Source organism: Oncorhynchus tshawytscha, unplaced genomic scaffold, assembly GCF_018296145.1.
Source record: "Oncorhynchus tshawytscha isolate Ot180627B unplaced genomic scaffold, Otsh_v2.0 Un_contig_4572_pilon_pilon, whole genome shotgun sequence".
Taxonomy (NCBI): Eukaryota; Metazoa; Chordata; class Actinopteri; order Salmoniformes; family Salmonidae; genus Oncorhynchus; species Oncorhynchus tshawytscha.
In genome coordinates, this window is record NW_024609806.1 from 159,680 (window position 1) to 182,698 (window position 23,019).

A 23,019-nucleotide genomic window follows, 5' to 3' on the forward strand; every position below is an offset into this window, starting at 1 on the left:
ATGCTTGTCTTCCTCACCAGGGTCTTGACCTGACTGCAGTTTGGCTTTGTAACTGACTTCAGTGAGCAAATGCTCACCTTCGATGGCCACTGGGACGCTGGAGAAGTGTGCTCTTCAGGATGAATCCCGGTTTCAACTGTACAGGGCAGATGGCAGACCGCGTGTATGGCGTCGTGTGGGCGAGTGATTTGCTGATCTTGTTGTGAACAGAGTGCCCCATGGTGCCGGTGGTGTTATGGTATGGGCAGGCATAAGCCACGGACCATGAAAAACAATTGCATTTTATCAATGGCAATTTGAATGCACAGAGGTGCTGTGAAAAGACCCCGAGGCCCATTGTCCTGTCATTCATCCGCCGCCATCACTTTGTTTCAGCATGATAATGCACGGCCCCATTTCGCAAGGATCTGTACACAATTCCTGGAAGCTGAAAATGTCCCAGTTATTCTATGGCCTGCATATTCACCAGACATATCACCCATTTGAAAATGTTTGTGATGCTCTGGATCAATGTGTATGACAGCGGGTTCCAGATCCTGCCAACATCCAGCAACTTCGCACAGCCATTGAAGAGGAGTGGGACAACATTCCACAGGCCACAATCAACAGCCTGAACAACTCTATGCGAAGGAGATGTCGCCCTGCATGAGGCATATGCTGGTCACACCAGATACTGACTGGTTTTCTGATCCACACCCGTACCTATTTATTTAAGGTATCTGTGACCAACAGATGCATATCTGTTTCCCCAGTCATGTGAAAGCCATAGATTATGGCCTGATTTCCTTATATGAACTGTAACTCAGTAACATCTTTTAAACTGTTCCATGTTGCATTTTATATTTTTGTTCAGTGTAGTTTAGTTGCCTCCCTCTCTGGTTTATTTACGTGACCCCCGTCACGCCACAGTTTTAAGCAACAATTATGTGAATTATGGTAGGCAACCTATAATTAACGTACAGATGATTTCTATGTTCAGATCTTAAATGTAATGTGGTATTTATAGTAAACACAGACAGCAAATGGCAGTTTTATTGAATCAGACTTGATCTCTTCCAATCAGGAGCATAGGTGCTAGAGCTGCTCTGAGTGTTGCTTAACAACAGATCTGTGGTGGCAGATCGTACCACACGTCAATGAATCCCACATATTACAGCTTCATAGATAATATCTCCATCCCAAATGGCACCCTAGTCCTTATATAGTGCACTACTTTTTACTGGGACCCTATGGGTCCTTTGGCTGCGGCCTAAAGTAGTGCACTATATAGGGAATAGGGTGCCATTTGTGATGAAGCACATGTAGGTGTGATAAGAATTCCTTGGATGGATGCCTGGTTTGTGCCAATGTACACTGTTATTATGCAAGCACAGAGCCCTCTCTAAGAAAAAACTACTTCTACTCCTTTTGTGTGTTTAGGAAAGAGACCTGGGCATCATCAGTCAGTGTCAGTCTGTTGGGGAGGTTTGGGGCCATGGCAGGGTTGAGTGTCATTCAACTACCAGACACTGCACTCAAACGTGGTTCCTAAACCCACATGTTTTATGAGGGATCTCAGACTCACCTGGGTGTTAATTTCTCTGTCCTGTCCAAGCCTGGTATATCAAAATGTATTGTCCAATCAATTCCATGTACAGTACTGTCTGTCATCCATTGTGAATCAGTCGGGAGTTTGTGCTACATCTCAACGTGCCCTGTGTGTGTGTTACGTCTCAACTTGCCCTATGTGGGAGACAGTTGGGGCATGATGATGACGCTACAATACATGTTCAGGGAAGCATAGTACTCCTGTCCTCCTCTGCTGTCTTGTCTGTCTCTAAAACAACAGCCTATACCCCTGTATCTCCTGTACTGTAGCCTACACAGCAGGGGTTATTGTCACCATTCTATGAAGCTTGTTTATAACCTTGTGTCAAACAGTGCCACCCAATTCTTGTTAAAGGCCTTTGAGCGAGGCAGAGCTTTCAGACAGTTTATAAAGTGAGACAGGCAGTGATGACTGAACCTATCCAGCTGTCACCACACCTTTTTTGGCTGCTTCTGAAATGCCACCCTATTCCGTATGTAGTGAACTACTTTTGACCAGAGCCCTAGGAAACCTCCCCTTTTCTTTTCTTGTCTCAGGAGCAGTCCGACTCAGGATGGGTATGGGAGAGTGGCTGTCTCTGACTTCTGACATCTCTAGGGTCGCAAAGTTCCAGCAACTTTCCCAAAATCCCAAAGTTTTCCAGAAATTGTGGTTTTAGGATTTTCCTTTCTGATTTGGGGAATCTACCAACCATGATTTCTGGAAAACCTGGGAACTTTTGGAAAGTTCATGGAATTTTGTGACCCTACCAGGACCTCTGGGATTGACAGAGCCTAAATCCTGAGCCGAGTATACAAGTTCTTATTTACAATGACGGGCTACCCCAGCCAAACCCTAACCAGGACAATGCTGGACCAGTTGTGCACCGCCCTATGGGACTCCCAGTCACGGCCGGTTGTGATACAGCCTGTAATCGAACCAAGGTCTGTAGGGCCGCATTTAGCACTGAGATGAGGTGCCTTTGACCGCTGCGCCACTCAGGAGCCCAAAATAATGAATGGAGAGGGGCATCTGATTAAGTCAGCACTCCTACTCTGAGATACTGTGAATACGGGCCCTGCTAAACAATAGGACTCAGTCTCATTACTCACCATTCACAATATCCTTTTTAATGTAAGAATGTACCAATATTCAAACCTCCTCCTTTCCTGTTGACCTTTAACTGAGCAGCAGATAGGACCACACTGTTGACCCCCAGCTGACCTGCCAGGGGTTCAGTCCTGTGTGGTGAGGGAGATGAGAGGTGGCCTGACCTTTCCAGGGAGAGAGCTGAACGGTGTCGGATCTCCTCTCCCACAATGCACCGCAGTCGCTGCTGACTGTGTTTTTCATCTGGTTTCAGGTCCTGAATTAGGTCAGTTACCAATGTTTTACCTTCTAACATTGGTTGATTGGCACCAGAGAAGGAATTTATGTATGTATGTATGTATTCGCATGTGTCAACAACAGCGTTTTGGTGAAAAGACTATACTAAAATTTGGATGCAAAATGGAGGACAAAAAGTATATGGCAGGGCTATGGCAGCTGGCGGACAGCTTGCAGGTAGCCCTACATCAGCCCTGGGTTCATAGACTATTCGGGTTTTTTCAAACACTTTGAGCCTATACTGGCAGTGAGTGTTAGATGGGAAAGGTTTACACTTCTGGGACTATACCATTGGTTCCATTGAGCCCAGAGAAGCACTTTGAAAGAAAAACAAATACTACTTGAACCCAGGTCCATCTACAATGTTGTTACTACAGTTATTACTTTGCAGGTACATAGGCATGAGGGCAACTTGAAGGTAAAGTGAGTTGGGTCTTGATCCAAGCTCTGTTGATTGTTCCTCAGACTGACTTTCATTGGCCCTGCAGGGGCATTGGGCTGAGGTTTCAGAGGTGTTACATTTACAGTTTGTTTCAAGTCAAAAGCAAAGCTTGAAAGTGACTGACTGCCTCCTCGGCTTACGGGGATTAACCTACTCCGGTGGTGTTTTGAAACGGTTTAGGATTGTTTTACCATTTAACTTCAAATCTCTCCTGTCACAACTCACATAATGATAGTTCACCACCTGTGTCCCCCTTCAGTGTTGTGGACAAACTAATCATGGAGTTGTGGACAGACAGGACTGGGGTACAGTAGTACATCACAGGGGAGTTGACATGAGCAAAACTATGAATAATCGCATGAGATATTGGGGCCCTGGTAAAAAAAAAACAGTAGTGCACTAGATACACTGTAAACTCATGGAAATACTTCTAGTAAATTGTACTCAATCAATGACTAGTCATTATTACTTAAAATATGATGTGGTACTGACGCAACTAAATGAGAAGTCACACCAACTAAATATTTGTAAGATATATGATAACAAAATGTTTTTTTTACCAGCATGCTCTACTGCAGGTGGATTTTTTTGGAAAAGTTTTTTACATTTGTGTGTTTTTGAATGTACATTCAGTGATTGTATCATTAACATTTAATAAATCAAAGATAAATAATTGTTTTCTAAACGTGTCCAATCATTGGATTTTTGCACCCCTTACTGAAATTGTTCCAGTTTTAAATGGCTTAGGTTTCATCCCACTGTTCTTAACCCTGGCAGTCATTATGAATGTAAGGTTGCAAGTGGATACACATTTCAACTGTTGGATAGCCTAATGCTGACTAGATTTCAATAGGAATTACACCTCACTTTGCAAGACACAGTATAATGTGCTACAAAATACAAAATTCTGATGAATTTCCCAGGTTTTCCAAAAATCCTGGTTGGAAGATTACTGGAAAAATGTAGGGAATTTTACAACCCTACTTGCAGGCCTGATGTGGCCTGTAAAACTATGAGTTTCAGGCCACTGTATTAGGCCTTTTGATAGACGTAATGGTTCAATTATAATGTTACCCTAAGAACACACTTGGTGAATGCCCCCGGACTGAAATTGAACGAATTCTACAACGACGTCTCTGTCACTATCAAATACAGTCATGGGTGGTAACTACAATTCAATCGAAAAGGCGAGGCACACTGAGAAATTCTTGGAGGCGTGGCTTAATGGTGGCGTTAAATTTAAGTATACTTTACTCAAAATAAATGCATTTTTATTACTCATAGGAAGGTAGTACTGCTCACGTCAGCTATTTAAGTTGTTAGGTAATTGTTTCTTCAAAATGTTTGCGTAGCCAGAATTTATCCGGTTTTACAGTGTAGGGAATAGGTTGCCATTTGGGAAAGGAATAATGCCCTTTTTGGGTGAGATTCAATGGTTTCAACCCAATAAATGTATCATTGTCATATCAGCCAGCTAATCTTAGTTATTACTTGTCTACCTTTTGTGAATGTTTGTGACAAGACTACAAGAGCATGATTTGTTGCACTCTTCAGATTAGATTTATAGAGATGATCATTTAATTTCAACTGTTTTATAGACTACAATTGTCGATTTTACTCTCAATAATGAATATGTAGTTTAAAAGGACCTACTATAGATTGTATGGCAGAAGGCTACAGGCTACTAGGCTACATTTATAGTCCATCCCCGACCAAATGTATTTTCTTAAACATTTTTCTGTCACATTTGTTCAATATAATCCTACATTAAAGAACGGAATTTGTCGTAAATGTGATTTTTTTTTTTAAAAACAATTTATTTGCATACTATTGTTTGAAAGACACCTCATAACTAGCTTCAGACAGCATGCTGACCGTTCGATGGTGTTGTAGAAAATGGCGGTGGTCTGACCGTATCCCCCTATCCGCAGGCCCACTGAAAGAAGCACGCTCTAGTCTAGCGTAGCCTAGCACACTATGCCATTGTTAGTGCGTCTGGTGTTGTGATACAGGGCCTAATCATTGTGAAAGAAAATAGTATTTTGTACCCTTAATTGGATATCCCTATCATATATTTTATTCACTAGACCTATACCAATTTGTAGAGGAACTATCAGGTTTAGCGCATCCTGTCTGAGCAGTGATTTACCATTGACATGGTAGACTAGGCTAGAATTACAGCATGTCATATTGTGATCAAGGAATTGTGTTAAAATATTCAACCAAAATAGTCTGACAAGTGGTCATAATACGTTTCCATATATTTAAATATAATCATAATAAACAGTGCCATGGATTTAATTTACCCGTTCAGCACGTGCACATTATTCAGTCTATTTAGTAATATTATATGTTAATTGCAAACATATAGCCTAGTCAATTAACAGATTGGGTTTAGTTGAAAAATAATAACCACGTAGTCGACACTAATTGTTTAGTTTCAATACTGTAAAAATAAAGAAATAAAGATTTAAAGAGGCAAAAAGCATGAATCTCTTTCAACAGCGGATTGAATTACGTAGTGTGAAGTAGTAGGCTATACTCCCCCCTCCTCCCCAAGATGTAAGTTTTATAGGCTATAAAATGTAATTGTAGAACGTCAACAAAGTTACAGCTTTTGGCGGAGGACTCCCGGTATCCCCAATAGGAAGATTGTTTTTATTTGCGCATGTACTACGGCAATTAATCTCTTTAATGACGTACTCAATCATAAACTACTGTGATTTATGGACTCAGAAACAATGTAATCTATGTCTCATTCAACAGCTCTAGTACATAGCGGATGGCTAATTCAATCATCAATCTTTCTAGGAAAAATATTCAAGAGCAAAACAAGCTACAGTTGGAAAATATTTATTGTAACTTCATTAGAAGTAGCCTATTGTTATTGGAAGTATTTTAAGTATGTTACTGTTTTGGGCTGAAATTATGTTTGGAAATTATCGCAGTGTCGTTTCAGTAGTTTATATTTGTGATTTCCTTTTATGAGATGATCAAATCTGCTCACTATTGTCCATTTAACACCAATCAATTCACTTTATATATTTCAGGATGAAGAGTTTTGCCTTCCATTCTGAAGGAAAGATTTCATCATCAAAAGATCACTTGTTGCAACAATATTTTTGTAAGAATGTCTAAAAATCTAAGAATATTCTAAGAATATTGAGACAATTATTTTCAGACCCATTGTATGCTAAATTAAAACAAAATTGTTTAAGTAATGAAAACAACATCAACGTTCAAGTGAATGGAAAATAGTAAAGGACATGATGATGAATATCTCTCGTAAATAAGAAACATTTTATTCTAAGAAAATAGGCTATTTATAACATTATTGTACCGGGAAATGATACAAAAATAAAATGAAAAGATGTTGTATATCATTATTTGGAGGCATAATATTGGCAATATAAAAAAAACTATTCAACTGATGAATTTATTGTTTTCAAACTTACCTCATTGGAGCCATGTATTAATCAATCAAACAATTACATCTAAATATAAAGTGAAGCCAGTTATTTGGAAGACAGGAAGCTCTTCCTAAACTAAGATGTTTGAATTGTTGTTTTCTCTTTTAGAATAGTTAGTAGCTCAAGTGTTGCAGGTCGATTGTTGTGAGCGTTTCTGAGAAAAAATCGAAACCTTCAGATGATAAACCCATTGGACTATCTATAGAATCTGACAAACTTGGAGAGAAGGAATCCGATGAGAAAACGTGAAAGTCCTGCAAAGAGACGTCCAGGGCCGGGGAATGCGCATTGTCCCCGCCAGATGCGCAGTCCGGGCCTATTGTTGACACGCATATAGGAACAGTGGGTGCCGGGTTAGGAAAATGTTTCAGATTTTTGTCATCGCTGTTTAAAGGCGAAGCAGTTGAGCTTTGGGAATCTCCATTGTGATTGTGTGCATTCTGAGACTGTTGTTGTGAAGTTAAGGTATTCTGGTGAAAAGAGCAGGTTTCCCTCTCCAGAAGCGCGCCGGCGGGTAGGCCTACATTGTTACCAGCCTGTTCGAAGTCCTCCTCTCTCCCGTCCTCCAGACTAGTGAATGTCCCCTCGCCGTTCTGGTTCTCCTTGCAGTGGGTTTGTCTCTTGTGCTTCATCCTGCGGTTCTGGAACCAGACTTTCACCTGCCTCTCAGTTAAATTCAGTAAAGCAGCTATTTCCACCCGCCGGGGTCTGCACAGATACTTGTTGAAGTGAAACTCCTTCTCCAACTCCAATAGCTGGGTGTTGGTGTACGCTGTCCTCAGCCTCCGAGATCCCCCGCCACCACTCTCTGCAATCTCTGGCGACCCTGAAAAACATTGAAAGACATTTGAAATGTTCAACCAATACAAAAAAAAGCAATTGATGATTGAATATAAATATATAAATGGCAGTTGGTAAATAAAACATCGAGGTTCTACTGGGCCGCACAGCAAATGGTTTGTGGGAGCACAGACACCGCGCTGAAACGATTTATGAGCCCGGAGCAGAATATGATGGGTCTGCGTGGACCAGGCCGACTGGCTTGAAGATTAATGAACATGCCAGCTGCCGGTCGGTCGGCCTGCTGTAAGAGTAATCTATCACTCTTCATTACTGTCACACATTAACATTCTTCCACTGCATCACCAGTCAGCAACACACTGACCACTGAAAATGTTCAAATAATTACACTTTTGCTAATAGATATTCTGCAAGTCATGAGAGAGAATTACCCCCAAAATAGAATGTTGAGACCAGACAGACCTTTGCATTTTGATAGGCTAATGGGCTACCTCCACCGACTGTAATTTCATTAAAATATAATAGAGGCAATAGATAGGCTAATCAATCATGTCTTACCTTGGGGAGAGAAGTGAAGTGGCGCAGTGTCGGGAGTTGTAGCTGTGGCAGTAGTCTGGTGGTTTTTCTTGGAGGCTTTCTTCTCCTTCATCCAAGGGTACTCCGGGGGTAGGGATGCGGCTGGCAGAGGGCTACAGACTCCATTCAGATTCTGCTTTGACCGGCTGTGGCGTGGGTGGCTGCCCGGGTTGAGGCTGGGAATGGTCTGCTCAAAAGGAGGAGGAATCAGTGTCGACTGTGAAAGCGTCGAGTTCTTGATTGATGAACTTTGAAATGCATCACCGACAGGGGTAAAAGATGTCAGGCACTCAGCAAGCGACGGCTGACTATTGATAAAACCGCTCTCTCGCTCAAATTCGTAATTCATCTCCTCTCTTCTTGTCTTTGAAAAGTCACCGGTCGTAATTTTGTGGGCGAGGAGAAAATTATGAAATTTCGTGACAAGTGGTTTTTTTCCAACAATGTTGCTGATTACGGCCGTATGGGGACAGCGATGCCATTAAACTGTATTGCTTTCATGGAGACAACGTTGAAATTGGACCGTATTACTTGTCACATGATTACCTCTGCCCAATGACAATTTGGGGTTTAATCAAAAGAAGCCACTGTCCTCTGTGATTGATGGAGAAAGTCGGATAGGTAACGCCTAGTTCTGGGGGTAGGGTCTAGTCTGCTTTATTTACACACAGTACTGTCCCCGAATGGAGGATAGTCCATTTAAGAAAAGCCCGTGTGTGTGTGTGCGTGTGTGCGTGTGCGTGTGTGTGTGTGTGTGTGTGTCCTTTGGATCCAACACCTCATTGTCCCGGGTTTATGTCTCAATGTAACGACTAAAGACGAAGTCATTATCAAAGTGAACTCGTTAATCAGAACAATAATACTGACCAAGCCTGTGGCTCTGCAGAGTGGCACACAGAGACACAACCGAGCAGACATTCAGAGCAGTCTCCCTCCTTTTCATTCTGAGAGAGAGCGCGAGCGAGAGAGAAAGATAAATATTTTTGCAGTCTGTAAAGTTTGTATTCTAAACGTGGGTCTTAATATTGCCTATAAGAATCTGAATACCTTTAAAGATGAGGACTTTCTTTAATACTCACTCACATATTACTTGTTGTTCTCATGTCAGACTTTGTAAACAAACGTATAAAATATTTAACAAATATTATTATTTATACATTTGTTGCCTTCATGGAAAGCCATTAATTGAGCACAGATGTATTAGGAATAAAGTGCTATTTGCATGTGGAACTATCACGGGATGCATGAAATCCCTGTCTGCATGTTTTTGGTGACCTACTCCTATTCCTAGATACTCCTAGACCTACTCCTAGATATTACAGTGTGGCACGTGGTTGTAAACTTGCATCATATTTCTGGAGACGCAGCTGCTTCAAATCTCTTTAATCCACCATCAAGATCTGTCAACGTTGAATTGCATCAGAAATAGAAAAATGCATGTGGATGAGAGACGTATATAGGCCTACTGACACAGGAAGAGTAGCCACTGACACAATATTTTGAAGAAAAATAACATTGAATGTGATCCACGCGCTTACGCACGAGTTTTACACCTCAAATTAGACATTTATTGGTCTTTGTTCAAGTTTAATGGTACCAGATCCGTATTTAATACTTTATTGTCATCAGTATTACTGACACCTAAGAATTGGCCTATTGCACAATATATTAACAATTGGTTATAGTATAGTACTTTGGATAGATGCCTTCCCATTCACCTCCCATAGAATCTTTGAAGTGAAACAATACGATCTATATTCTTTGTTAATAATAAAAAATTGTCACATTGTCTTCCTCCCTGTCTTGAACTTTGAAAAAGTGGTAGGCCCCGGGCTGTTTATTGCTTATATTCCAAACAAAGAGCCTGGAAAGCCTGCACGTTATCAATCTTGCTCGCCAAAAGGTCTGACAGCTCCTTGCCCTAAGAACACATTTAAACCATCTAACTCTGCCTTAGATCATATGTGGCCGCCAGGAAGACGGCAACAACTTGCTACTTATGGGGGGAAACTACACAACTTGGACGTTTCTTTAATAGGAATCCATTTCCGAATATGGATGTTGTACGTAGAGCGGACAATGATATCGACATACACTATAGGTGGGTTATCTTATCCTGCTTTATTTTGTTAAATGGAAGGAAAATCTACAACATTTTCGTTTTCAAAAGAACGTTAGTGGGAAATAGCAGCAAAAGAGTGGATTGACTGAGATGGTGAGAAAGAATCGAATGGATTTGATTTTACACGGCGTCTATTGTCTGCAGAGGTGAGTGGGTGTTGGCATTCTGCAGAAATCCCATTCAATCCCACGCAGTTTCTGTCTTTGGGCTACCATAATATATATATATATATATAATATATTTATGGTATCATCTTGTCATAACTTCTAAAAACATTATCTTACTGTATTTCGTGTTTCAAATAACCTACAATATTGTTGTTTTGATATTTAATTGCAATATAGGCAATCTTGCGTTGCCTTCGGGGGCACGACAGGCAGATCGTGTATTATTCTCTTCCAAAATGTCCCGGATGGAGAACAATAAAACATATGAAAACAAACACCTTTTAGTTCTCTGCATGCCATGAGAGAAGCCCATAGGCTACACGAAAATGGGATTTATTTGTTATGATTAAAGTTTATATTTGCACATAGGCCAAATGCAGTATCAAATTGTCATCAGAGAGACACATTATGGTAATCATTTCATCATAAAAATATCACCAGTGCATTAATAATCCAAACACATGTAATGCTCGGTAATATTGACTGTTTTTACTCGAGAAAAACAGTTGTGCATATTTAATTTTAGAACAAAGATGTATATCTTATATGGTAGGTCTAAACCGTTCAAGCTCATTTGGATATCAGATGTTTTTCAGATACGAGGTGTAGCCACAAAATAGGTCTAGCCCGTGTTAAAAATTGTGTGAGGAATACAGAGAATCGATCGAAAAATATTATTTTTAGTTATGCTATCATAAATTAGTTTGTTATATCAATAATATATATGAACATAGACATGATTTGTTATTACAGATGCACTTTTACTAAACAAAAAATAGTTGACTTTCATCCTTTTCATTTCAATTTTACGGCTTGAATTATTGTTTGTGTGTCAACTTCAATCCGAGATATAGCTGCATAAATCAATGTGACATTTTTGGTTGAATGAAGCTTCATTGTGATGTGTGTCTGGCAGGGTAGTGGACAGGAGCTACATTAACCGTCTGTCCCCCCGTCAAGACAAGACGAGACACCTGGGAAGCAGGGCAGGAAAAAAAGTGGACTAGAAGTGAACCTTTTTTCTCTTCGATGACTAACGGTACTTATCGCAGGAAAGGAAACGTTTCCAGAATATGTTGTTAGAATACTTGAATATTCCACATGGATATTGAAATCAACAGCAGTACCAAGCAGTAGCAGAATAGCTGCACTAGGCCTGTTCATTTTGGAATCAATATAATAGTGAGAATAACCAGACATTACAAATAGTGTTTTAATTGTAATTAATGGTAAATAATATTTTACTTTCTTTTGACGTTTTCTGTTTAAAAAATAAAGGATCCTGTTGTATAGCGAATTCGGTTCAAGTAAGTTAATTGTTAGATCGAAGACAGATGGCATTGATGAAAGGTCAGTTAATAGTTTGATGTTTGCATTGTCTTATTTCTATTCCTGAATTTCCTGAACACAATAAAACGTTCTCTCACATGGATGTTATGTTTTGTCTTATGAATGAATCATAATCAGTCGAGTCGAATTATTGTTGGACCAGTATGACAATGTAATCCATACCTACATTGAGCCCTTTGGTGGTAAAATAGCTATGGGACATTATTATCATGGAACAGGAGCTAAACACATAACATATCGAGTATTCCTGAACAGACATGTTGCAGTGGGATAGGAGTGGAGTAGTAAGACATGATGGATAAGACTGGGTATCCGTTAGAAACATGTGTAGGTCTGTATATGTGGAGAGGAGGATCATTCACAATGGCGATGGCAGTGAGTGGGACTAGAGAGAAGACTATCCACCTACACATATGGTATTGTTCTGTAGATAAACCTCCCCCACACAGACACAGCTCAAAGGAGAATATTAGTGTGTAGTTACATATCCGGACATGTGAATTCATGGTAAGTCATACTCCCTTCGTGTAGCTATAGGGTTTATACCTTATGAATATAGCCTAAAGGTCTAGGATATTATGCTGCTATGTTGGTCCCGGAAATGACCGTAGAAGATGGAATCGTCTGAGAGGAGTATGTCACTGAACCAAAGATGGTGAATAAATAAAGATGTCCCACTCAGGCCGTTAACCGTTGAAAAAAAGTTGTCATTTCAATTCTGCTTAACGGAGTGGCTCTCCCATAGGCACCAGTGCCTTAGCGGATGGGTCTGGTCTGCTTAGTTCATTGACTGTACATGAACCAGAAAAAAATAGGGAGTGGGATGTCTTGCTTCCTCTTCCCTCTCTGACTGAACATCAAAGGCACATGTTAAGAGTGAGGGAATTGGGTCAGGAGACGACAAGGCCTTGTGCTGAATGATTTAACAACGTCCTTTGTTTTCAAACGTGTTTTGTAGTTATGAGGTCATATTTAGGCCTTTTTCAAATCATGTTTTAAAAATGCACTTTTTTTTAGCTTGGCCTTTAATCAGAGATGTTATTGTTTAAGACATCCTTTGTGTTTTATGCTCTTTTATTCATCTCTTTTATTGCTTCTGGTTTGCTTTTAATTCTCTCAGGGTTTACTGTAACATGTGATGAGATTTTAAATGCATTTTAAATAAAGTTTGATTGATTTGATTAAATACTTTCTTCATTGTTATTTGATATTTAATGCCAGGCTGTGAGGCTGGGCTGTGCAAAATGTGAGGCCGGGCTGTTAATACATAAAGGTGTAAATAATAAAATGATTTTCAGGACCAGAGGCTGGCATTATTTGGGCTGTTATATGACATAAAGGTGTAAATCAATGAATTAGGCATTCAGGATTTTCAGGACCAGTATATTAAATGTATATGTTACCACTTTCCTTTTGCGGGCATTATATTGAACCCATTTCATATGACCTTTTGCATTAAAGTGGTGTATATTGTAAAAGAAAAGTAAACATATGACAAATTGTATCATATGACCTTTTGCATTAAAGTGGTGTATATTGTATCATATGACCTTTTGCATTAAAGTGGTGTATATTGACCTTTTGCATTAAAGTGGTGTATATTGTATCATATGACCTTTTGCATTAAAGTGGTGTATATTGTATCATATGACCTTTTGCATTAAAGTGGTGTATATTGTATCATATGACCTTTTGCATTAAAGTGGTGTATATTGTATCATATGACCTTTTGCATTAAAGTGGTGTATATTGTATCATATGACCTTTTGCATTAAAGTGGTGTATATTGTATCATATGACCTTTTGCATTAAAGTGGTGTATATTGTATCATATGACCTTTTGCATTAAAGTGGTGTATATTGTATCATATGACCTTTTGCATTAAAGTGGTGTATATTGTATCATATGACCTTTTGCATCATATGACCTTTTGCATTAAAGTGGTGTATATTGTATCATATGACCTTTTGCATCATATGACCTTTTGCATTAAAGTGGTGTATATTGTATCATATGACCTTTTGCATTAAAGTGGTATTGTATATTGTATCATATGACCTTTTGCATTAAAGTGGTGTATATTGTATCATATGACCTTTTGCATTAAAGTGGTGTATATTGTATCATATGACCTTTTGCATTAAAGTGGTGTATATTGTATCATATGAACATTAAAGTGGTGTATATTGTATCATATGACCTTTTGCATTAAAGTGGTGTATATTGTATCATATGACCTTTGCATCACAAGGGTGTATATTGTATCATATGACCTTTGCATCACAAGGGTGTATATTGTATCATATGACCTTTGCATCACACGGGTGTATATACTATAGCCCTAACTGTGTGTTCATGGGCTCTCAATAATATCACAACGCAAACAGAAGAAAATAACTGTTCTTCTAATTAACAGGGCACATGTTTTAATCAGAGTTGTAATTTATTGTGGTAAATATATGTTTTCTGATTTGACAGGGCACTGCTGTACATGTTTTAATCAGAGTTGTAATTTACTGTGGTAAATATATGTTTTCTGATTTGACAGGGCACTGCTGTACATGTTTTAATCAGAGTTGTAATTTACTGTGGTAAATATATGTTTTCTGATTTGACAGGGCACTGCTGTACATGTTTTAATCAGAGTTGTAATTTATTGTGGTAAATATATGTTTTCTGATTTGACAGGGCACTGCTGTACATGTTTTAATCAGAGTTGTAATTTACTGTGGTAAATATATGGTTTAATAATTAAAGGAATTTGGAATTGGATTTCTTTTGCAACTTTTCATTGCAAAAGAGTCCACTTAACTATGTTTATATGATATATTTTGTGTTCCTGGGTGGCGCAGCGGTCTAAGGCACTGCATCGCAATGTTAGAGACATCACTACAGACACCCTGGTTTGAATCCAGGCTGTATCACAACCGGCCGTGATTGGGAGTCCCATTACACTACACTATACTATTTTGACCAGAGCCCTGTTTCCCCTACCGGGCCCGGTCAACAGTAGCACACTACATATATATGGAATAGAGTGCCATTTGGGACGTAACCCAGGTGTTCATCATCACCATGACAGCTCTGTGAACTTCTCTAGCGAATCCTCAATAATGGCCTCTGTCATTGGAGCTGACATGGGACTTGATGTATTGGGGGCCGGGAGGGGGTCGGGAGGGGGCACAGCAAACAACATCCAAGCAGCGCTGTGTTTGAGCTTGCATGGCTCCTCAAATGGTTGCTTCCGCCAAAGACATGTTGAACGTTGTCTACCCCTGACATAGTGAACTGAATGGAATCTACATTTTACATGCCGGACCTTTAACGCGCGCTCTCTCTCTCTCTCTTTCTCTTCTCTCTCTCTCTCTCTCTCTCTTTCTCTCTTTCTCTCTTTCTCTTTCTCTCTCTCTCTGTCTCTCTCTGTCTCTCTCTCTTTTTCTCTTTCTCTTTCTCTCTCTGTCTCTCTCTCTCTCTCTGTCTCTCTCTCTGAGAGTGATTTACAGTCAGTACATAAACAACCCAATAAAACTAGGGTGCTCTGTGCTCAACAACTATTGCAACAGTAGGCTAAGACGTTAACACAACATTGAACTCAGTTTGGGAAGCCTGAACAACAACATGTTGTGCACCTTTCACTCTCCCCCAGATCTGCTTCTTCAGGGTATAGTTTTAGGTTATTTTAGCCCATAACCAAATTCCTGATCACCCCTAACACAAAGGTTTCAAAAAGTTCAAAGTGGGGAAACTGTAGGTAGACTAATGCACGCAGGAAGTAAAAGAATATCATGTTTGTCCAAGAGATTATTGGCACCCTTGATCAAGATAAGCAAAACAGACTTGAATAAATACTAAGCTACGTTGTATGCTCAAAATCTTTGGAAATGTCTATTATTTTATACTAATATAATTGCTCAGAGAAAGAAATTGTGTTTAATAAGTAATACTTTTTTCAACAAAAAAAATAGGATTAAAAAAATATTGGCACCCTATTTCCAGTACTCTGGCACCCTCCCCTTGCGAGGATAATGTCACTGAGCCTTTTTCTAAAATGGTTTATTAGATTGGAGAACACATTGGGAGGGATCTTATCAATCCTCTGTACAGAATATTTTCAGATCTTTGATATCCTTCATCTGCGCTAATGGACTGCTCTCTTCAAGTCAAACCACATGTTTTTCAATGGAGTTGAAGAAAAAATACTAAGATTACATTTAGCTAATATAATAAGATTACAAATGCTAATTTTGTGGTCAAATAAAACATTTTGATGTGTTTTGGGGGTTATTGTCTTGCTGGAAGATCCACTTTCAGCTGCATCCAAGTTTGCAGAGGCAACCAGGTTTTTGGGTCAAATATCCTGGTACTGGGCAAATTTCATGATGTCGTTGACCTCAACAAGGGCCCCAGGACCAGTGGAAGCAAAATCGCCTCATAACATAAACAATACTTTTCAGGATATTTTCATGTCATCCAGCAAATAAACACCTGGAATTTGCTAAACCGCATTGGTACTTGGGCTGGAACCGGTGCCATGGTCAGTTGACATGAAAATATCACTTTTTGGCCACGAACACCAGTGGTGGCTTTGGCGTTAAAAGAAGGACACATATTATGTAACAGTATTGCTTCCATCCCTCTACTTGCCCCAACCTGGGCTCGAACCAGAGACCCTCTGAACACATCAACAACTGCCTCCCACGATGAAGCATCGTTACCCACCACTCCACAAAAGCCACGGCCCTTGCAGAGCAAGGGAAACAACTACTTCAAGGCTTCAGAGTGAGTGACGTCACCAATTGAAACGCTATTAGTGCGCACCCCACTAACCATTTCACACGGGTTACACTTACCCCCTTTAACCTCCTCCTTTTCAACAGCAACCAGTGATCCGGGTCACGGCACCAACGTAACAGTATTGCTTCCGTCCCTCTCCTCGCCCCTACCTGGGCTCGAACCAGGGACCCTCTGAACACATCAACAACTACCTCCCACGAAGCATCATTACCTATCGCTCCACAAAAACCACGACCCTTGCCGAGCAAGGGGAACAACTACTTCATGGTCTCAGAGTGAGTGACGTCACCGATTGAAACGCTATTAGCACGCTAACTAGCTAGCCATTTCACACCGGTTACACATATGCAGAAAAGTACCTCATAACTACTGTAAAATATGGTGGTGGATCTTTGATGTTATGCGGCTATTTTTCTTCCTCTGGTCCTGGGGCCCTTGTTAATAAGGTCAACACATCATGAACTTTACAGTACCAGGATATTTTAGACAAAAACCTGGTTGTCTCTGCCAGGAGGCTGAAACTGGCCGGAAGTGGATCTTCCAGCAAGACAATAACCCCAAGCAAAAATTCCCCCCCTAAAATAAATGGTTCAGAAGGGTTGGGGGGGGAGAGAGCCCACTACAGCAGAACAACTAGGGAATAGGCTATTTGGAGACAGTGGCTAGATTCCAAACAGATAAACTCTCCCCCTCGGCCCCTCCCCTCTGTCCTTGATGACCCTCTCCTCTACCCTGTCAGCCCCTCCCTTCTGTCCTTGATGACCCTCCCCCCTCAGCACCTCCCCTCTGTCCTTGATGACCCCTCCCCTCTGCCCTTAATGACCCTCCCTCCCTCACAGATAAACACAGAGACTGGTGCTAGAAACCCGGCAGACGACCTGCATTATCAAACAGCTCAAGCAGAGGGTCTGCATTATCAAACAGCTCAAGCAGAGGGTCTGCATTATCAAACAGCTCAAGCAGAGGGTCTGCATTATCAAACAGCTCAAGCAGGGGTCTGCATTATCAAACAGCTCAAGCAGAGGGTCTGCATTATGATACAGCTCAAGCAGGGGGTCTGCATTATCATACAGCTCAAGCAGGGGGTCTGCATTATCATACAGCTCAAGCAGAGGGTCTGCATTATCATACAGCTCAAGCAGAGGGTCTGCATTATCAAACAGCTCAAGCAGAGGGTCTGCATTATCAAACAGCTCAAGCAGAGGGTCTGCATTATCATACAGCTCAAGCAGAGGGTCTGCATTATCATACAGCTCAAGCAGAGGACCTGCATGATGAAATTCTGCATTATTGCTCTCTCTCACATGCTGCGAATATGTTTTGTTTGTAATGTAGTGGAGTAACATGGGAAAATCTACCAATTAAAGCATAACTACTCTTTCTTTTATTGGTTTGGTTTCATTGGTTTCATTTTGGTGATAAAATTGGTGATTTATTGGCGATATTCTATTTATTAACACACCAAAGGTATACAATGAATGTCCATCCATAACATGTAATGGGCTAAAGATAATTCTGCTGAACAGCCATTTTGTCGATGCAGTATCTCTATGATAATTAACATGTAATCACCTCTCAAACCTCTCTCTGTTGCTCTGTTTGTGTCACCTTGGTCTCCTGTTTCAAAGTGAAAATTGACCAAAAAAAACATACTTTCAACTCCATATAAGTAGCCTGTTATTCTCGTATTTCCTGCGTGCATTGAACTACACACTAGACTACATGGTCGTTGGTCCCTATTCAAGCAGCCAGGCTGCAGGACATTTCGATCTCAAACGTGACGTTGCTTCCACCTGCTGGTTATACGACGACAGCAACACAAAATGACCGCATAGGTCAGTAGTGAGATAATGCATAGGACTTTTTGTGACTGAATTACCATAATGTTGTGTTTCAACACATTAAATATATAGTTTAAAAAATTATAAATTATAATTGTTTCAATTGCTTACGATATCTATTGCAATAGGACCACAAAGGCGAGGATTTGAGATTAGTCATTGGTTGGAAACGGCAATAAAGCCTCGGTGTCAGCCAGCCTTTTGTGCCGGAAAACAACAAATGGATGTCTGGGCGCTGAAACAGTCTAATTGTTGGTGAACAGTCATAAAGTAATTCAAATAGAAAAAGCAGACAGCATGGCTGAGCCCGCGTTTTATGGAGCAGCTTTCTGGATTAAGACCTTTGAAGACAGGCCCCATCTGCGTCACAGCGTGGCCAAACAACACCATAGCAGGCCCTGTGAGTGTGGTAATGTGAATTGTGTGTGTGTGTGTGTGTGTGTGTGTGTGTATGTGTGTGTGTGTGTGTGTGTGTGTGTGTGTGTGTGTGTGTGTGTGTGTGTGTGTGTGTGTGTGTGTGTGTGTGTGTGTGTGTGCGTGTGACTGGAAACATAGGTGTTTTCGTGTGTTTGAATATATGTTTTTTGAACGACGTGGTTAACCGTGGTTGTGTGTAATTACAACCATTAAAATGTTTACCCCTTTAAAAATAGCCCGTATGAAAAGCATATTATAGTGATATTCAGACGCGAGGACTTGCATGGTGTTGCTTCCTTTCCGCTCTCAATCGCTTTGCACCCCATAAACAGTTAAAGCTGTGATTGTGGTTTATTGCTGCATGGCAACCAATATCGTGTGCCAGTGCACATTGGCCTGTAGCAAATAGCATGGAGCTGGCTTGTCCAATGTCCAGCAATGCCTTTTATATGTACTGTATGTTGGGATTCAGAACTCATGGTCGTGCTATTAACAAGGCCTAAAGGAAAGGGAAAGAAGGAGCTGTTGAAATGGTGTGTGGTGGTACTAAACCAACATGGACTACACGGGAAATGCCCGCTTTAAATCCACTAATCCTATATAGGCCTGTAGGATTTACATCTGTTCGCTTCTTTAGAACCTGTTTGGATATAATTATGCTCATAGGCCTAACATACCTAATATGAACTGGTATATACTCTCAACCTCTTACTAAATGAATAACATTTTCTGTAAATATTGAGTAGGGATATGTTTAATGTTTTAATAAATAGGCCTATTCATCTTGTGATAGTTTATCATACGCAACATTTATATCAGGCATAGACCTATACATGAAGAATATGGTTGCCTTTTTAAATGAAAATTATAACTGAATAAGATTAAGTGCTGTAGCAACTATAGTTGTTATGTTTTGGATAAAAGGAAATAAATACAGATATCTTGTCAGATGTTGGACATTTATCAACAATTAGAATCTTAGTAACAATTCATTATCTGATTTCCAAACAATAAATATGGATTACGACGCACAAAATAATTTGACATTTTATTTGATATTTCATACAAACGACTTTTAGAATCGAAATACTCTGACATTGAGGTATTTTGTGTGTGCACAGTGTTGCTGTAATTCCATAGACAAAACTGTTAATATCACACCGTCTAAACATGTTTCTTTCGGCAAAAAAAAACTCTAAATAAATAAATAGTCTGACAGGTAGTTGAAACACATTCAGGTAGTCAACGCATAAACATGATTAGTCCAATAACATAGACTAAACTCTGGGTGAAAAAAACACAGAATCAATTCATGAAACATTTCATGCAACGAACATTAGACAATGTGTCTAACAGTAATCTGTGTGCATTAATGAAATGATTTACCAATTACATCCAAGTTATTGAGATAACATCAAAGTACCAATCAAACAAATAAGCATTGTCAAACAGAACACTCTAGGAAGAAAACGAGCCGACAGATTTTACAACGACAACAACACAACAGCCCTACAGAACACAACATAGACTATAGATCAAGCAAAATGTGGATAGATTGGCAACTATTTTCCAGAAATCTCTTCGTTTCCTGAAAGTCCACCAATTGTAACTATTCACAGTTTATTCTACGGGTCTACAGGGCCCGCACTGCTCGCCTTTTTAACATGTCTTTCGACGGTCCTTATTCCCTTTCTTCATCTTCATCCGACGGTTCTGAAACCAGATTTTAATTTGTCTCTCAGTCAGATTAAGAACTCTTGCTACTTCGTATCTACGGTCGCGGGGGAGATACATGTTAAACAGAAACTCCTTCTCCAGTTCGAGAATCTGATGCTTAGAGTATGGACAGCGCTTTTTTCTGGTGGATTTTGCATGAAGCCAGTTGGAGGATGGGTCATCTGAAAGAGGGTTCGACAAAAGCGAGACAGAGCTCATGAGAAATAGTGTTTCCCACAAGAGTCAGAATGGTATTACAAACTGTGGATGACGAACAACAGCAGACAAGGTCTTGCTGAAATAGCCAACATGCAGTAGCTAATACAGTCAGCCGTTTATGTGCTCGTTTCGGCCTTCTGACCCTAAGGCCTAGTCTACTGCCCACAACAGTGAGAAATGAACTGGTATAGTTGAGTCATAATCCAAATAGCAAAATCATGGTTTCTCACAGTAAAAACTGAGTCGAGGAGGGGACGACATTTTGCCGCTGTGGGGCAGCTGCCTTGGTCCAACATAATCCAAATATCAAAATCATATTATCTTTCACAGTAGGTTACAAACTAGATCGAGGAGGGGAGGGAGTTTTGCTACTGTCGGTCAGTGGTACTGCTTTGGCGCAATATGATCCATTCGTTATCAAATAATGGATACAATAGTTTGACTCAACCTTTACAGAAGGCCTATATTATATAATAAATAATGTATTAACGTCAGCCTCTGACCTTATATTTCTAGATTCCTGCTTAATTCAACATTAATTAATTCCAAAGATCTAGACACATATGAGATCATGATCACCATTACGCATGAATCCAAATAAAAGATGCCGTGCTTACTTGTGTTGATCTCCCTCTCCCTCTTTTCCTCTACGGTTGATGTGCTGCTCTCTTCGTTGGGTTTGGAGAAAATGGCATCACACGCGATCGTATCCTTCTCTGCGCGGAACGGTCCGTTGTCAATGTCGGACACAAGAGGTGTGTGCGTTTCCAGCGCAGTGCAGTCCCCATTTCCTATCAGCGGCTCGGGTTTGATATCATAGTTCATATTTGACGATAATCCCGTTAAACATATCGACGTAGAAACCGGTTCCAACGCCCAGGAACGCATAAACATCCCATCGGTATCTCCTGTTGGACAATGGTGGTGTAAATATGGCTGGTGTGTTATAGATGCGCTGCTCGGAGGCTGATGAGCAGAAATGGGACTCCAAGACGCACTGAAAATAGAAGATTTCGTCTGCAAAGGGCAAGATTCCGGACCGCCATATTCAGTTAGCATCGGCTGGCTCGCCTGTTCCACCCCTGGTCCGCTTGAGTATGTGTGTGCCATAATATCCCCTTGGTCGCGGGGAAGATGAGAGTCTGCATAGTAACTAAGCGTGCCTAATGTCGACATGACAACAAATACACAAAGCCAAAGGCAACTAAACTTCCACTGTGATATATTTAGAAAAACAGGATCATGATACTATTCGCTGCACCAAGAACCACCACATTCGTTCAATAAATTGAACCTTGTCCGGGATTGGATTGGGTGCCGCAGACACGTGACCGTGGGACAGAACAATAAATAATAAATCAGTCTACTCAACTAGCTAAATGGTCACCATTTTCCTCCGTTATATTTTTAATAGCAAAGTCATAAGCCTATATAATTTTATACAAGCAGTAAGGTTTATGATTTTTGTTTTGAAATGAGACGTTGATATACGTTGCTATGTTTTATATAAGTCTAGAAAGTGAGAGAGTATAGCATGTTTTTCTAGCCTCCTTAAAAAATAAAGGAATGCAGCAAAGTAGTAAGGAGCTTTATATCCACTGTGACGTGGAGTCGTTACTACGCGCAGAATAAGACACATTCATTTCCTTATAAGAACTCTCACCACCGATCTAAAATGTGGAATTCTATAGAATGAATTTATTCAATAAATGATCCAGTATCTATCAATATAATTCAGTCCATGATTGCCTATAAGCCTATAAGGGCAAAAACTCCGAGGTTATTCCAAATAATTTATAGCATTAGATTGGCGATATCGTTATATTATTAAATAGGAAAATACATGCAGCAATATTAGTTGGCCAAATACATACCCACATTTAAAAATAGTAGACCTGTGAGTTAATAGACCTATATACTATAGGTACGCTGATGTGAGTGTGAGTTGACATTTGCCATATTCATCATATTTGCCATTATATGCCATCTGATGTATTCATAATAAAGTCACAGCCAAACCTATAGGTTACCACATCTGCTGTGGTGTACATCATTTTCATTGTTATTAGGCTATTACACGTGTTATTCAAACCTGATATTTCGATTATCATCCGAGTAATGCTCTCTTCAAATGGCTTGAGATTATTCGA

The 23,019-nt window shown here is 40.1% G+C and overlaps 2 protein-coding genes and 1 long non-coding RNA gene across 3 annotated transcripts; 1 reads left to right on the forward strand and 2 right to left on the reverse strand.

The window, feature by feature from the left end:
- Positions 1-6,676: 6,676 nt before the first annotated feature.
- Positions 6,677-8,737, reverse strand: hoxa2b (homeobox A2b). Its single transcript, XM_024406818.2, has 2 exons — positions 8,225-8,737; positions 6,677-7,691 (listed from the first exon to the last, which is right to left on the reverse strand). The coding sequence occupies exons 1-2, from the start codon at positions 8,589-8,591 to the stop codon at positions 6,979-6,981; spliced, it is 1,080 nt and encodes a 359-aa protein (XP_024262586.1). The 5' UTR covers positions 8,592-8,737; the 3' UTR covers positions 6,677-6,978.
- A 1,373-nt stretch (positions 8,738-10,110) lies between these two features.
- On the forward strand, positions 10,111-11,963 carry LOC112238246. Its single transcript, XR_002951588.2, has 2 exons — positions 10,111-10,510; positions 11,448-11,963. It is a non-coding gene; the product is annotated as an uncharacterized LOC112238246 (long non-coding RNA).
- An 8,006-nt stretch (positions 11,964-19,969) lies between these two features.
- Positions 19,970-22,152, reverse strand: hoxa9b (homeobox A9b). Its single transcript, XM_024410665.2, has 2 exons — positions 21,487-22,152; positions 19,970-20,832 (listed from the first exon to the last, which is right to left on the reverse strand). Exons 1-2 carry the CDS (start codon positions 22,043-22,045, stop codon positions 20,594-20,596), a joined length of 798 nt encoding a protein of 265 aa, XP_024266433.1. The 5' UTR covers positions 22,046-22,152; the 3' UTR covers positions 19,970-20,593.
- Positions 22,153-23,019: the final 867 nt, after the last annotated feature.

Coding starts and splice junctions, on each gene's coding strand:
- hoxa9b (XM_024410665.2), bottom strand. CDS start 22,045: ATGTCGACATTAGGCACGCTTAGTTACTATGCAGACTCTCATCTTCCC. Junction 20,833..21,486: donor GGAGAGGGAGATCAACACAA/GTAAGCACGGCA, acceptor ACCCTCTTTCAG/ATGACCCATCCTCCAACTGG.
- hoxa2b (XM_024406818.2), bottom strand. CDS start 8,591: ATGAATTACGAATTTGAGCGAGAGAGCGGTTTTATCAATAGTCAGCCG. Junction 7,692..8,224: donor ACTTCACTTCTCTCCCCAAG/GTAAGACATGAT, acceptor AATGTTTTTCAG/GGTCGCCAGAGATTGCAGAG.